This window comes from Purpureocillium lilacinum, assembly GCF_023168085.1.
Source record: "Purpureocillium lilacinum CBS 284.36 DNA, scaffold_8, whole genome shotgun sequence".
Lineage (NCBI taxonomy): Eukaryota > Fungi > Ascomycota > Sordariomycetes > Hypocreales > Ophiocordycipitaceae > Purpureocillium > Purpureocillium lilacinum.
Genome location: NW_027072118.1, coordinates 1,970,956 through 1,985,498, shown reverse-complemented (window position 1 = coordinate 1,985,498; position 14,543 = coordinate 1,970,956). Strand labels below are relative to the sequence as shown.

At 59.6% G+C, this 14,543-nt stretch overlaps 5 protein-coding genes across 5 annotated transcripts; 2 read left to right on the top strand and 3 right to left on the bottom strand.

Moving 5' to 3' along the window:
• Positions 1-1,955: 1,955 nt before the first annotated feature.
• PLICBS_010334 (translation initiation factor eIF3 subunit) lies at positions 1,956-3,129 on the top strand (the record flags this gene model as incomplete). The annotated part of the gene is made up of 3 exons (XM_018326563.2): positions 1,956-2,005; positions 2,111-2,708; positions 2,764-3,129. The coding sequence occupies 3 exons, from the start codon at positions 1,956-1,958 to the stop codon at positions 3,127-3,129; spliced, it is 1,014 nt and encodes a 337-aa protein (XP_018174883.1).
• Positions 3,130-3,857: 728 nt separating this feature from the next.
• Positions 3,858-7,449, bottom strand: PLICBS_010333 (uncharacterized protein; the record flags this gene model as incomplete). Its single annotated transcript, XM_018326564.2, has 5 exons — positions 3,858-3,986; positions 4,042-6,327; positions 6,384-7,064; positions 7,131-7,298; positions 7,366-7,449. 5 exons carry the CDS (start codon positions 7,447-7,449, stop codon positions 3,858-3,860), a joined length of 3,348 nt encoding a protein of 1,115 aa, XP_018174884.1.
• Positions 7,450-8,564: 1,115 nt separating this feature from the next.
• Positions 8,565-9,293, top strand: PLICBS_010332 (uncharacterized protein; the record flags this gene model as incomplete). Its single annotated transcript, XM_018326565.1, has 1 exon — positions 8,565-9,293. One exon carries the CDS (start codon positions 8,565-8,567, stop codon positions 9,291-9,293), a length of 729 nt encoding a protein of 242 aa, XP_018174885.1.
• A 457-nt stretch (positions 9,294-9,750) lies between these two features.
• PLICBS_010331 (uncharacterized protein) lies at positions 9,751-10,351 on the bottom strand (the record flags this gene model as incomplete). Its single annotated transcript, XM_018326566.2, has 2 exons — positions 9,751-10,015; positions 10,128-10,351. 2 exons carry the CDS (start codon positions 10,349-10,351, stop codon positions 9,751-9,753), a joined length of 489 nt encoding a protein of 162 aa, XP_018174886.2.
• A 2,560-nt stretch (positions 10,352-12,911) lies between these two features.
• On the bottom strand, positions 12,912-14,509 carry PLICBS_010330 (uncharacterized protein; the record flags this gene model as incomplete). The annotated part of the gene is made up of 2 exons (XM_065601918.1): positions 12,912-14,429; positions 14,492-14,509. 2 exons carry the CDS (start codon positions 14,507-14,509, stop codon positions 12,912-12,914), a joined length of 1,536 nt encoding a protein of 511 aa, XP_065457990.1.
• Between the last annotated feature and the right edge of the window lie 34 nt (positions 14,510-14,543).

Here is a 14,543-nt window from a genome sequence, read left to right as displayed (position 1 = left end):
GCTGGCGGGACTGGGAGCGGCTGCTGCACCGGCTCCGGTGCCGGGACTAAGCGCCTCCAGCGCTGATGGTAGTGGTGCCGTTGGTGCTGTTGGTTGTGCGGCCCCAGCAGTCGCGTCACTGGAGCGGCTCCGTCGACTCGTCCAGCTCCCGCTGAGGTTGTTGTTCTCCGACGGCGGCGCCCGGGCGACCTGCTGCCGCGGCGTCCGGCCGCCCGTGCATGCTGTGGCCTCAGCGACGATCTGCGCCGCCGGCGGCAATCGCGCAGGCCTCAGCGACTGGGCTGTCGACGCCGGACGCGCCGCCGCCGCCTTCGCCGACACGTGCAGCGCCTGGCGACGTGCCATTCCAGTGCCGCGGGTGCAGGTCCAGGTCCCGTTCCCGTTCCAGATGGGGGCTTTTTGTCGCGCAGCTGCAGCCCTGCGGGTTTGGCACCTTGACGAGGGTGACAGGCGGCCAGTGTGTGCGTGTGCGTGCCGTCAGCGCGGGAGTTCCGACGTTTTCTGGCCTGCTGGAGCTGGTGGCCTGGCGCGCGGAGCCATGTGGGTTCGGTGTCCCTTAAATTGCGCCCGCCACGGACTTGCCTCTGGGTTTTATAACCGGGACGACGCACGACCCAAGGTCTCCGGGAACGTCTGCCTCGAGAGCTCGGTGGAGATTGCTGTCGCCAACACTCATCGACTCGACTAGCGACGGACCGGGCAGGTCGACAGCTCGTACCTGCGACCCCGAGTGCTGAGCCAATGGCGTGGATGCGCCGCCCCTTTTCATCACCTAAGAAGTTGCCCTCGAGGCGTCACGATGGGTGGTCTGGGCGGCAACTTCCCCGTACTTTTATACCCAAGTGCCTGATGAGGCCCGTGAGATGTCATCTGCTCCCTCAGCTGTCTCAACGCCAAGTAGAAACAGCTGCCCGTATGGTGACGAGCCGACGGACCCGGACGCTGATCGGATGCTTCGCGTTACTCCGTACCAACACCGGCGCTCGAGGCTAACCACGGTTGAGGCAGCTCGTGAAGCTATAAATGGCCGTTCACGCATGCCTCCAGCATCTCCTCACTTCATCCAGCTCTTCGGCACGGCTCGTCGTACCATCAGCCGTCCGTGGCTTGCAGCTTCGTGGCTCAGAGAACGTGACCGACCCCTCACATTGAGTCCGGCCCGACGGTAAACGATGACCTGTACGTGTTGCGTCTGGCGTTGGAGTTGAGGGGTCGTCAGACTAGCTGCCGCCGCTTCATCCGAATCCAAGCCAACTTGCCAAGACAAGCAGCGTAGTGGGTGGTGCGTTGCTGAGAAGGGCATCTGGTGGCGGCAAGACTCATCACCATTATGTCAAGGCACTCGCGCCTCAGACGGCGAGCTCCGAAATGGGCACATCTCTTCGTACGCTGCTGTTGCTTGTCTAGGAGCCTCAGGTTGAACTTGTATCGTATGACGCCTGTGTCATAGACGCGTCTCTGACTCTTATGACTGTGCTGTTGGTCACAGATGATGTCGCGGTGCGAACCTTGCGAAGGAGGCAAGGTCGGTACTTGTTGGCGCTGCCAATTCGGGAAGTGTCGCAAGTACCACATCTAACAGGTGGCTTGTCAAATCCCCACGGGGCAGAGCTACAGGCCAATCATCGCGCTACTTTGCTCGAGGGTAGCCCCAAATTCGCACATGCTCCTCCACAAACCGCTGACCTAATCAGGCCCAATCAAGTAAGAGCGCAGTGCGAAACTGATGACTCCCCTCCTCCCCCCTGCCAGCAACTTCTGCCCCACCAAAACGCACAATCGCCAAAAATTCAAAGCCCACTCTCAGATCCTCATCCAACGCCGGTCCATACAATTTATACCCTCCCGCCTCCGCCTCGACCTGCCGCTCCTCGTCCCCGAACAGCCCGCCACACCAGAAGCTCCCTTGGTCGACTACCCAAGAGAGCGTTCTATCCGACCGAAACCCGCCCATCATGAGACCCATTCTCCTCGCTGGGCACGAGCGTGCGCTCACCCAGATCCGGTATGCGACCCTCGAACCCCTCACCTCGGGTGCCGTTCCGAACAGGCAGGGGCCCGAGATTCGAAATCCCGCTGGCTAACATGTCTCGTCCTTTCTGCGGTATAGATACAACCTCGACGGCGATGTCATCTTCTCCGTCGCAAAGGATCAGCACATCTGCGCCTGGTGGTCTCACAACGGCGAGCGCATCGGAACCTACCACGGCCACGTCGGTGCCATCTGGACCGTCGATGTCGACCCCACGACGACCATGATCGCCTCGGGCGCCGCCGACAACACGATCCGCCTGTGGGACGTCAAGACGGGCCGCTGCCTCAAGGTCTGGGAGTTCCCCACGGCCGTCAAGCGTGTCGAGTTCAACGAAGACGGCACCAAGCTGCTGGGTGTCACCGAGAAGCGCATGGGCTACCTGAGCAACATTGTCGTCATGGACATCAACCCCAACGTCGAGGCCGAGCAGAGCGACGAGAAGGTCCTCACCATCGTCTGCGACGAGAGCAAGGCCACCGTCGCAGGCTGGAGCGCTCTCAACAAGTACATCATTGCCGGTCACGAGGACGGTAGCATCTCCCAGTATGACGGCAAGACTGGCGACTTGCTGGACAACGTGCCCATCCACGAGCTCAACCAGCCCATTGTCGATCTCCAGTGGTCGACGGACCGGACCTACTTCATCACTGCCTGCAAGGACAAGACCGCCAAGGTAGGCACTCATCACTAGCCCCCGGTGCATGGCCATCTGCTCACATAATAAACAGCTCATCGATGCTCGCGACCTCACGGTCATGAAGACCTACCCCGCCGACACGCCCCTCAACAGCGCCACCATCACGCCCAAGAAGGATTTCGTCATCCTCGGTGGTGGCCAGGCCGCCATGGACGTCACCACGACCGCCGCCCGCCAGGGCAAGTTCGAGGCCCGATTCTACCACAAGATTTTCGAGGACGAGATCGGCCGTGTCCGTGGCCACTTCGGCCCGCTCAACACCGTCGCCGCCGACCCCACCGGCAAGAGCTACGCAAGCGGCGGAGAAGACGGCTACGTCCGCGTTCACCACTTCGACAAGGGGTACTTTGACTTCATGTACGAGGTCGAGAGGGAACGCGCGAACCGGATGCAGTAGACGGCCGGCCCCCACTCGTGAACCGGACCTATTGCGTTCTCTCTCCACGCTCTCCCCGACGCGGTCCACCCGTCTCGCCTTGACAGACCGATATATCACCATCCCCGCCTGACTGAGGAGCGCTTTATCGACTGCGAGGGCAAACAGGGGGCGGTAAGGCCGCACGCCGGAGGGCAGAGAGCGTCGTCTTTTCCTGTCTGCTTGCATAGTACGGCGTTTTGGGGAAGGAAAGGAAATCATTCGAATGTTCTTGAGGACTGCCGGCTCCTGGTCGGGCGCAGCGGACGGGAGGCCGCCCCGACGAAGGACAGGGCCGGCGGGTACGGGTCCTGTAAAAAACTCGTCAAGCGTGCGTCTGTCCGCGCCGGGCGAGGCGACGGGAGACTGGTGGTTATGGACGACGGAATGACTGGCTAGGTAGTGTGGGAAATTCAAGTATTACTCGGGCAAGTCAGCACCGCTCTGCTGTGTCACAGTGAGCTGTACACCCCGTATACCTCATCGCGTCCCATGCACTACACCGGGCCGTTCCAACGCTGTTGATCTAGGTCAAATTGACATCCGTACATATTTATTGGAACATTGGTGACACTCAAAACTCGGCCACCGTCTCCTCATTCCCAGCCTTTACTGGCCTGGGACCCGCAACCAGCCCGCCAAACGCCAATCTATCACTTAGACACCCGTGCCCTCGTAACCAACATTTCCCCATCTCCCGAGTCCCTACTTCACCTCTTCTTCCCCTTGCCCTTTTTGGACTTGGCACCTGCGTTCGACGCCGACGATGCCACACTAGAAGCCCTGGATGGCGCTGCTGAGCTAGCCTTGCTCGACTTGACGTTGTCAAGAGCTTTGTTCTGTGATGACTGTTAATTCAGGCTCGGTATGGCCGACGTCGAGTGCTTCACGTACCTTAACACCGTTCTTTGACTTCTTCTTGGCAGGGGCCATGCCCAGCACGCTATCCTCGTCATTCTCCTCGTCGGGGTCGCGCTTCGTCTTTCCATTCACGCCGTTGGCACCCCGCGACGGGACATCCTCAAACTCCTTGACAATAGTCGTGATCAGGGTAGTGCATCGACGGGACAGCTCGGTTGGTGTGCGGCTGAGGAAGAACCAGTCGAAGCGGAACAGGGGCGACTCGCGGATATCATCGCGCATCTTTTCGTACAGTCCTTCCGAGTCGATGCCATACCGGTCCAGCAAGACCAGCAAGAACCGGTCTTCTTCTTCGGTATACACCTTCTTGTTCGTCGTCGACACAGAGTAGTTGATCTTGAGCTGCTGCAGCGGCACCCGGTACTGCTGCATCTTCTTGCGCAGCAGTTTCCGCTGGTTCTCGATCCTCCGTGTCCGCTCCTCGCCGTCTTCAATGACCTTGAGGTACTTGTTGTAATCCGCAATCTCGGTGTAGCGCTGCCAGAAGACCTTGGCGTAGGCCTTGATCTCGGCCGGAGTCTTGCTGTCAATCTCCTGTGAGATGCCTTCGTAATCTGTGCGGCCGTACTTGCCGGACCCGTTGACGAATTGTTGAAAGTCTCGCTTGTTCCAGTGACCAAAGCCTTGGTCGGACAGCTCCTCCTTCTCCTGCTTTTCCTCCTCCGTCAACGGAGTCGCGTTGTCGATCTCTTGCTGGTCCAACGCCCGCTCAGCCTCGCGCTCCGACAGAGTCTCCTCATCTCCATCTGCAAGGGGTATCTTATACCCGATTTCCTTGCGATAGAATGCCGTCTCCCTGTCCTGGAGATCGCGGAGACGAGGGGGGTAGAACTGATAGTCATGCACCGGCACCTGCTTCGGCGCCCGAGGCGCCTTGGGTTTCGCGTCCGCCTTGGGGTTGGGAAACATGGCCTGCCGGAAGTATTTATCCATGGAGTAGGACTGTTCCTTGCGCTCTCTCTTGGCCGGGTTAATCCAGTTCAGGCTGATGTCCTTCTTGACGTTGGCAAAGTTCTCGCCATTCCACTCGTACGCCGACTCGGAGGTGAACTTTTGCAAGTCGTCGATGCCCAGCTTCTCATACTTGGAGTTGAGCTCTTTTGTACGGTTCTCGCCTTGGGCCAGAATCTCCTCGATGTCGTCGTCTTTAATATCCGCGCCACTGGCCGCAATGTTGCCCGTCGCACCCTTGCTCTGGAAGACCTTTTCGGCGCCGTGTTGAATCATAGAGAGCAGCTCGTCCTTGTTGGCGGCAGCCTTGGCCGCAATCTGTGCGCGCCCCTGCTGAATAACCAGCTGGTCGAGACGGAGTTTTTGGGCAGCTCTCTCGAGCACCTTTTCTTCGATGGCGTTGTCAGTGACAAATCTGTACACCACCACCTGCTTCGTCTGTCCGATGCGGTGAGCGCGGTCCATGGCCTGCAGATCCGCCTGAGGGTTCCAGTCGCTATCGTAGAGGATGACAATATCTGCGGATGTGAGGTTGATGCCCAGACCACCAGCTCTAGTCGTCAATAAGAAGACAAACTTTTCCGAGCCAGGCTTGTTGTATTCGTCAATGGCGGCGATGCGATCCTCGTGAGCGGTGCTACCGTCAATGCGACAATACTTGTACTCTCTGAAAACACAGTAATCCTCAAGAATGTCCAGCAGACGACTCATCTGAGAGAAAATGAGGACTCGGCTGCCCTGCTTCTGGAGTCTTCCAAGAAGCTTGTCGAGAACAGCCATCTTGCCGGCGTTATAGACAAGATGCTCATCGGTGGTGTACGGCGGGCCAGGTTCGGCGCCTTCGAAAAGGTACGGGTGGTTGCAGCACTTGCGCAGCTGCATGACGATGTTGAGGAGTCTCGTCTTGGACTCGCGCTTGCCACCCGCGCCGTTGACAGCGTCAATGTCCTTCTCCAAGATCTTTTTGTACCATTTTACCTGCATGTCGGACATGCCCAGGTACAGGTTGACCTCCTTCTTGGGCAGAAGACTCTTTTCGACGTCACTCTTGACTCGGCGAAGCAAGAATGGGCGGAGAACGCGGTGCAGTTGCTGGACAACGGTGTCCTGGTCGCGGTCCTGGCCGGAGAACCACTGATCAAAAGCCTCCGAGTCGCCGAAAACATCGGGCAGCAAGAAGTTGAGGAGCGCCCAAAGTTCGTGGAGGTTGTTCTGCAGGGGCGTTCCGGTAATCAACAGGCGGTTTCGCGACGAGAAAAGACGGATGACCTGTGACAAGGATGACTCCTCGTTTTTGATTCGGTGCGCCTGTACGTCATCAGCACTCATTCTAGCCAGGGGAAGCAAAGGACAGTTGCCCGTACCTCATCAATAATGATGTATTCCCACGCAAACTTCTTCAAATGCGCCTTTTCGCGCAGAATCATTTCGTAACTCGTGATGCACACGTCGAACTTTTCATCAACCAGTCGCTCGTTGATAAGATTGTGACGCTCGTCCTTGGCGCCTTGGAGAACGAGGACATTGACCTCGGGAGTCCACTTGGCGAACTCTCGCTTCCAATTGTCGAGAGTGGACTTGGGTACTGTGATCAGGTGAGGACCTGTGATGCCGGCAATGTGACGGAGGTAGCCCAAGAATGAGATTGTCTGGAGCGTCTTGCCCAGACCCATTTCATCGGCCAAGATTCCAGAAATGCCGTTTTCGTGCAGCGAAATGAGCCAGTTCAACCCGGCGACCTGGTAGTCTCGCATTTGGCCGTGGATGAAGGAGGGCGACTCGCGAAAGACTGTGTCGGCGGAGCCTCCATGCTTCTCGTCCTTGAGTAGCTCGGCGTCTTCTTCAGCCTCGGTCCGCCGTCGCCTCTCGCTGGTTGCGCCGCCCTGCCTGGCGCCGCCCTTCTTGCCTCGAGCAGCTTCAGCATTCTGACGATCGATCTCGGCCATGATATCGCGAATCTTGGGGTCCGGGTTGGTCTCGATGAAGTGACGGAAGAGGTCCGTCAGACCCAGGAGGTATCTAAATCGGCGGATCGTGTCATCCTCCTGAACGCTGCGGTCAGTCTCTGCGTGGACAAGTAACGATCGGGGGGAAGCGAGGAATTCGCGTACCTTGGACTCGCCGAGTCGGTCGTGTTTCTTGCCAAAGATGCTTCGACGCAATTGGTTTGCCTCGGAGCGGCGCTTGCGCCCATCTGATATGGGGTCGCCAGCCACGCTGCTGGCCGTTGTGTTGGGATTGGTGTCGGAATCAGTATAATCGGGAGTTTCGTCAACTTCCTGTTACACTGTTAGCAACGCATCAAACGATGTCGGCTCGGCTCTTAGGCCTGCATTTGAGACGCACCATCTCGTCGCCACGATGGTAGTCGGGCGCGTCGGACATGGACGCGTCCGTGTCGGCGCCGCTGGCTCGGGGCCGCGGGGCCATGATGGCAACAGTCCTGAGTTCAAGAAACCTCTTAACGCGACTGGACAGCTGCGACGCGTTTGTAGATGCGCGGAACTGCGCAGTTGAGACGCTGGGGGTGGTTCTTGCTGATGCAAAGCAAGAGAGCGTGCCGACAGGTGATGCGTCGCGACGTGTCGGGTGTTGCGCGTGTTCCGGTGGCCAGAGGTCGCACGGGAGGGTGTTTTTGCAGAGATGGAGTGACGAGGGTGGTGGAATCTCGAAGTTATGCGTGCCCGTCGAAGGCCGGCTGGGCGACTAGCGCGCGTGCACGATCCACCCGCCCAAGCCGCTCAGGAAGACGGGACTGCAGGCCTGAGGTGTAATGGCCCGTCTGCCAGGCCGGGCCCACACCACCCCTTAGGTACCTACGGGGGCTACAGGCGCATCGCCCCCTGGAACAAGAAAAGTCCGAGCCGGTGCGTCGACGTCAATGTTTGTTGGCCCTTTGAATCGCTGGCTTTGCGGCTGCAGGGTGGCTGCCAGCCAGGCGCGCCGTTAAAGCCAGACACAAACAATGACCATGACCACAAAGAAGCATCCCAATTAAAAATAACCCGGGATGGCTTCTCCTAGAAATGCAAATCATATTTCAATCTGGGTAATACCCCCAACCCGCAACCGCGTACTGCAGGTGCACAGAACGCGCCGTAGAATCACGTGGCGGCTGGCCGAAGACGCTCGACCCCACATGCTGTCCCGCTTCGCATGGCGGACCCCGTGACAAGAACCTGCGTGGCTCTCAGGCCTCGACAGCCCAGCCAGTTCCTCCTTCACCTCAACCTCGCTGCAACGACGAACTCCAGCAGACGCTGTGTCCGAGTCTCACACCGACACCCGAACCCCTCGCTGTATCGCCACCTGGCACTCATTCATTTCGTGGTCACCAAGCGCACACTTCGCGTCGCAGGACTCGACGCCCCCATCGACCGAACCGCCTGTTGAGTCAGCCGCGGGGTCATTCCAGCATCAGCCAATATTCGTGCAACACAGCGTGAGTCCGAGCCCAGGTTTTCCGCCACGCAGCAGACTCGCAGGAAACTGACGCGTTCCCAGGTCCTCATTCAACCGTTGCTACTGCATATCGCCCCCAGAGGATGGACTCTGGCAGGGGCTCCAACCCACAGCATGGCGCGGCCGGTAAACAGGCCGCCCAGGAGCCGGCTCCCGAGCAGCTTCTCGACGTGTTCAAGGCTGCCGCCTTGTCTGTGACAAAGCTGTACAAGACGTCTGCCCTCGCCGAATCAAGAGCCCGATCGGAAGGGTACCAAGAGTGCCTGGAAGACCTGCTCACGTTCCTAGACAGGGAGAACCTCGGCCTGCGCGATGGAGAGGGCTGGAGGGTGCGAGCCTGGGCGACGGAGCGCCTAGATGGCCGCGACGCGCCTCTCGGCAGCAACAACAACGACAGCGAAGACGAAGTTGAGCGAAGCGACCGAACGAACTCGCCTGAGCTCACACGCACGAGCACCGAGCCGCAGTCTCTCCCGCAGCGCGCGAGCGAGCCGCCCATCTCGACGGTCCCCATCATCCCCGAAGAAACGCCTCGGATAGTCGTACCTACTCAGGAGAGCTTTACGTTTCAGTCGTCGCATCCGTACCCGAACATCGCCACGCTAGACCTGTCTGACGGCCGGCCGCATGAACACGCACCGAGAGCCCCCAAGACCCGCTTGGGCGGCGCGAGAGATAAACGGCAGGGAGCGCACTTGGGCAGAGGAGCCGGAACGAAGCGCAGGTGGGACTTTGAGGACTTCTTCGGAGGCTGCTTGGGAGGCAAGGACCCTTTCGGCGGCGGCGGAAACAAGCGAGGTCGGCACGCCTAACCTCCACAGGCAGCGGCAACGATCATGTCGAACGTACCACGAGCATCACGTTTCATCCATTTTATAGCTAGACGGAGCGACGCACGATACAGGGAATTGGGACATGGGAGCCTTGGCACGAGCATTAAGCATTTGGGCGGCGTTTGTTGGACGCGGTGGACTGCATTTGGGCAGAGAGATGGTTCGGATTTGGGCTGCACCATGGACGGGCGAGACATATCTGTACGGTTGTTTTCTCTTTTGCAGCGAATGAAACCTTTCGCTGAGAAGGATTGTCCGTGATGCTGGCTTGTGACACTGTGATCGGCATTTGGCCGCGCACGCACCACAGAGTGAGCCGGACGTGATGCAGAAACGACGTAGTTTGCATTTGTTGACGCCATCACGCCGCGATGCGACCGGAATGTTGAACGTTAAATATCACAAGACGACAACTCCGCTTCGAGCATGTACAATTTCAGTCATTTGGGTGCGACGCGTGGACAAGCAGATCCCTGAGATGCTTGTTCTCGCTCTCGAGATCGTCGATGTGCTCCTCCAGCAGCTCCATGCGTTCCGTGGCGCCCATGACGACTTCCTCCGAGATTTTGGCGAGGCGCCACAGGCGCAGGACGACAACGAGGGAGCCGATGCTCTCGGTGAGGCCTCGCGAGCTGATGTCAATGGCGAAGCTGAGGACGATGACGGCCGAGTCGAAGAGGTGGAACCAGGAGCCGAGGTAGCTGTGTGTTTAACAGATTCTCTTGTCAGCGGCAATGGCATATACCAGGGGTGAAAACGCCCTCCCTTGCAGGTACAGGTGCGCAGAAAGAGAAGAAGAACGTGTAGACTAACCTGAATCCAAAGGAAAAGAGACAGGCCGCAAGCTCGAGCATGAAGAGGGAGCTGAAGACGAGCCCGGCCGTCTCGAGGGCGTCGGTGACGGCGAGCACCCAGGGCTCGTGGCGCTGGTGCATCTCGCAGGCAATGAGCTGGATGAAGACGTTTGCGAGCAGGGCGGCCACGTCGAGGGTCACGACGCCCATGACGAGGAAGTGCTTCCTGCGGGAGTCGAGCATGCGGCGCCCGGCGCGACGCCAGCGCGTGACGCGGGAGCCGCCGTTCTGGCCTGCCACACCCAGCTCTGCGCCCGCCACGGCGGCGGCTGCACTGCCGTCATCGTCGTCATCGCCGCCGCCGCCGCCGTTGCGGATGTCGTGGTGTTGTTCGCGCCGCTGCCGCAACGGCGCGGGGCGGTGGTGACGCGCGCTGTGAGGCCGAGGGTGAGGGTGGGAGGTGGGGAGCAGGGGCGCGGACGACTCGGGGTCGGACATGGTGGCCGGGGTGGTGGTGGTGATGATGGGTGTTGTGGTTGTCGTCGTCGTCGCTTCGACCTTGTAGTCGGCGCGATCACGGAGCTGCGGCACGCATGTAGGTATGGCTCAAAGCAGTCCTGGGCGAAACAGTGAGAAGAAGGATAATGAGGCCGGCAGAGGAGGCTGGCTGGCGTTTGAGGATGGAAGAAAGAGGCATGTGTTGGGCCCCCTCCAGCGGCGAGCGGCTTGGCGTCGAGCTTCAATGCGGACGGGGTCTCATTGTCGGCGGTCCCCTGGAATAACTTTTAGCTCCCCCTCCCCAAAGCCTCCTCCCTCGCCAGCTCCCCAGGCGGTTCCATTTGTTTTGGAGGCGGTGCGTGTGGCATAGCGACCGGCCGTTACAGCATGAGGTCACCCTTGCCTGCAGCTGGTGGCGGCTGCACCACCACCACCAACAACCCGCCTGGAACAGCAGTGGCAGCAACGGCGGCCCCACCCCACCAAAACCGCGCCCCGCCGTGATCTGCCCCGCGGCTTGGCAACGGGCCAGGGCAACGACATGTCTCCTCGTGCAGCCGTGATGGGGAATTATGCTCGACAACACATATTCACGGCACGCTCAATACGTTTTTTTTTGACTGCTTTCTACATGCTGTAGTCAGCTTTGCGACCGAATATTCTTGTTCTCGTAATGTAGAAGGGGCAAGGGAAAAAAATTGCGCCCCCTTTTCGGGGGGTTTTCGCAGTGCGGCGGCGGCGGGGCAGGAACGGGAATTCATCATCGTCCATCCTCCGACAACAGGCTTTATTCCGTGAAGATGCACAGACGAAAAGAATTGCTATGCTATGCCGCCCCTCGTTTAGCAGTTCTTCCAAGTAAATGAAGATTTGTGCGTATTCGACAACTGGGCGCAATAGTGGAGCAGGCTGCAGGGGCGTTCAGTCAGTGGTCATCGTACTCCTTTGTTACTTCAATACCTCGTAGAGCTGTCCCATCATCAGCAAAGGCGTTCAATGAAGAGCATCGAGTCTCGGCTTCAGTCGCGTGCCAGGTCGTGCGAAGGGTGCGCTGCCGCATGGCCGGCCCTGTTCAGGCGAGCTGCCCTCCCAGCAACGGGGCAGCAGACACTCTGTTCGCGCTCATCAGTCGACCCAAAAAGGCACATCCAAAAAACACACGAGCGGGAGTCGAACCGCGGCCTCTGTAAAAAAATCATTTTAGGCCCATCACAGGCCGCCTGTCGGCGCCCTCATCCGCAGGCATGGGAACGACTACCAGCCAGCCCCCCACGTCTACTTCGCTCCCCCTCCAGACGTCACCATCACCAGCATCAACACTCCCGCCTCAACAGCGCACCAACGCCTAGATTCAATCAATAATACCATCGCAAGAATCTCCAGCAGCAGCCAATTATGCAGGGACACGTTTCATCGCAAGAGCCAAAAAATATCATTCGAAAACAAGGGCAAAAAAAGAAGCCCCTCACCAAGGAGGCACCACCTAGGAGTGCTGACCGGCGAAGTCCCAATCCCTGACCGCAGAGTGCTCAAAGCCAGGCTCTATGCTAATCAGGGCTAGAAAATCGACAACGGCGGGGCCTCCCCTGGAGGTGGCTGATTGCTCACCAACTGAGTTATCGAGGCATGTCCCTTGGATCATCGGGGTTATAAGCAAGACGCAATATCTTGCGTTATATGTTGTTGACCAGTGCCGCCGTCGGCTGCTGGGCGGGAGGGTAGGATGGGATGGGTGCGTGAGAGGGGGCCTGGGTCCCGTGGCTGGGAGCTGGTGAGGGCGGGCGTGAGCGGTTGCTGTGCGGGCGAGGCCGTCTGTTCGTGGTGGTGAGGCTCGCTGCCCCTGTTTGCTTGGTGGCCCCGCGATACATGCTGGTGTTGCAGTGAGGCACCTCATGATGCCCAAAAACACTGTTCATTCACCGTTCTGTGCCGCACTTTGGTGTTGAGGGCGAGCCTGTACGGTTGCTGCGCCGGTGCGGAAGTGTGTTCAGCGTGGTGAGGCTCGCCCCCCCCCCCCCCCCCCCCCCCCCGGTTTGCTCAGCGGTCCCGCGATAACTGCTGGTGTTCAGTTGAGGCACCTACTGATGCTCGCAAACACATTTCAGTTTCCCAATCCGTGCCGCAATTTGGTGGTGTTCACATGTCGCGATGGTGTAGCTGCTCGCCACCATCACCACCGTTTATGCACCCGCGTCACAACACTGCAACGCAAACCATCATCAACATCTTTGCGCAATGCAATAAATCATGTTTCGCTTACTCTATTATGCATAGAATACCAAGACCATCTCCTTTCTTATCGATCTCAACTTCCGCCGCCGCAACCGCCCCCGCCTCCTCCTCCGCAGCTACTCCCGCCGCCGCAGCTGCTCCCACCACCACCACACGAGCTCGACCCTCCGCCGCCGCTTCCTCCTCCTCCATCTCCTCCTCCACTGCTCCCGCCGCCGCTCCCACACGCCGGTCCGCCACAGCTACTGCTCCCGCACCCGCTCCCGCAGTTGACGCCCGAGCTGCCCGCCGAATCGCCCGCGCACGCCCCCGTGCCTCTCTCCGCGTCGCACGCATCCGGGGTGAAGCCCGCGTCCGCTATCCACACGATCTGCGCGTTGTTTGTGGCCGTCGTGTGCGAGCTATAGCTATAATACGAGCCCACGGCGCCCGAGCGCCGGCCGCCGAAGCCTCCAAAATCGCGCGCCGCCGTCTTGGTCTGGAAGGGCGGCTTCGCGAGGCGTGCGCTCGCAGCGTCGCTGTCCACGTCCGCCAGCGAGAATCGCGCGTCGCGCAGCTTCTTGTAGTCGACTATCTGCTCGTCGCGGGGAAGGATGGCCCAGGGCGCGAGAAAGTAGTCTGCCTGTGTCCCTGCGTCAAAGTCATGGCTGAACGGCTGGGCTCGGTGGATGCCTCCCATGCGTACCCTTGAGAGGGATGGGTGCTGTTGGAGGAGGCCCTCCCCGTCCTTGTGAAGCCAGGCTGTCGTTCGACAGAAGAGTGGCGTGCGTGCCATGGCGGCGACACCACGGTAGAGCTTCGACGACGCGGCGAGGACGTGCAGGCGGTTGCGTGCCCAGGATTTGGCGTCGGCAGACGGTCCGCTGGCTGACAAGCGCGGCTCAACCTCAGCGGGTGCGTACATGTCTTGTCCACGCGCGAGGTGTAGCGCCGTCGCCGACCACGAGTCAAAGGGGAACGCCCAGAGATGCTTGGCGAGGTTGCAGTCACCGCACTTGGTCGGGTGTCTGCCATACGCCTCCGTACAATCCCAGGGGAACATGTCCTGGTTTCGAAAGAGCGGTCCCCCGAACGCGCCCCAGTCGTACCAGTACTCTTGGAGGGAGTCGAGCATGTCGGCGTCGTGGTGACGCCCAAAGTAGAAGCGCCGCAGATAGTCTTCCAGTAGGCCGCTCGGCACGTCGTGCTTTGTCCTGACGCTGGGCTTGACGTACCCGCGCTTCGGACAGACGAAGCTCAGGAGGTACAGCGGCTGGGTCTTGTCGTCGGAGTGGCCCCTGACGAGCGGTCTGAAGAGGTCCGCGTCGACGATTTTGTTGCAGAATGTGAGGCAGTTGTTTTGCTTGGGACTCCAAGAGAGGTTGATGGACGGGTCTACCAGCACGTCTGCGACGTGCCGCAGGTAAAGCCTTACCCTGCTGCTGATGAGGGCCTTGAGCTTCACCATGACAAGTTGAATGCGCGACGCCCTCGGGCTCTTTTCGTTGTTGTTCGACTCATCAGTCGTACACTCGCTCGCATCCAGAAGGTCCCGAACGATCTCGAGCTCGGCCTCGTGTGGCAAGATGCCGCTGAAGGGTAGGCCGACCACCTGCTTCATGATGGCTTTGTACCTTCTAGGTTGGGAGGCAGGCTGGTTGCCCTTCCAGAGACCCCTGTCTGGCGTCCCATCGACGAGGAGCACGCGATCCGACCGCTGGCTTGC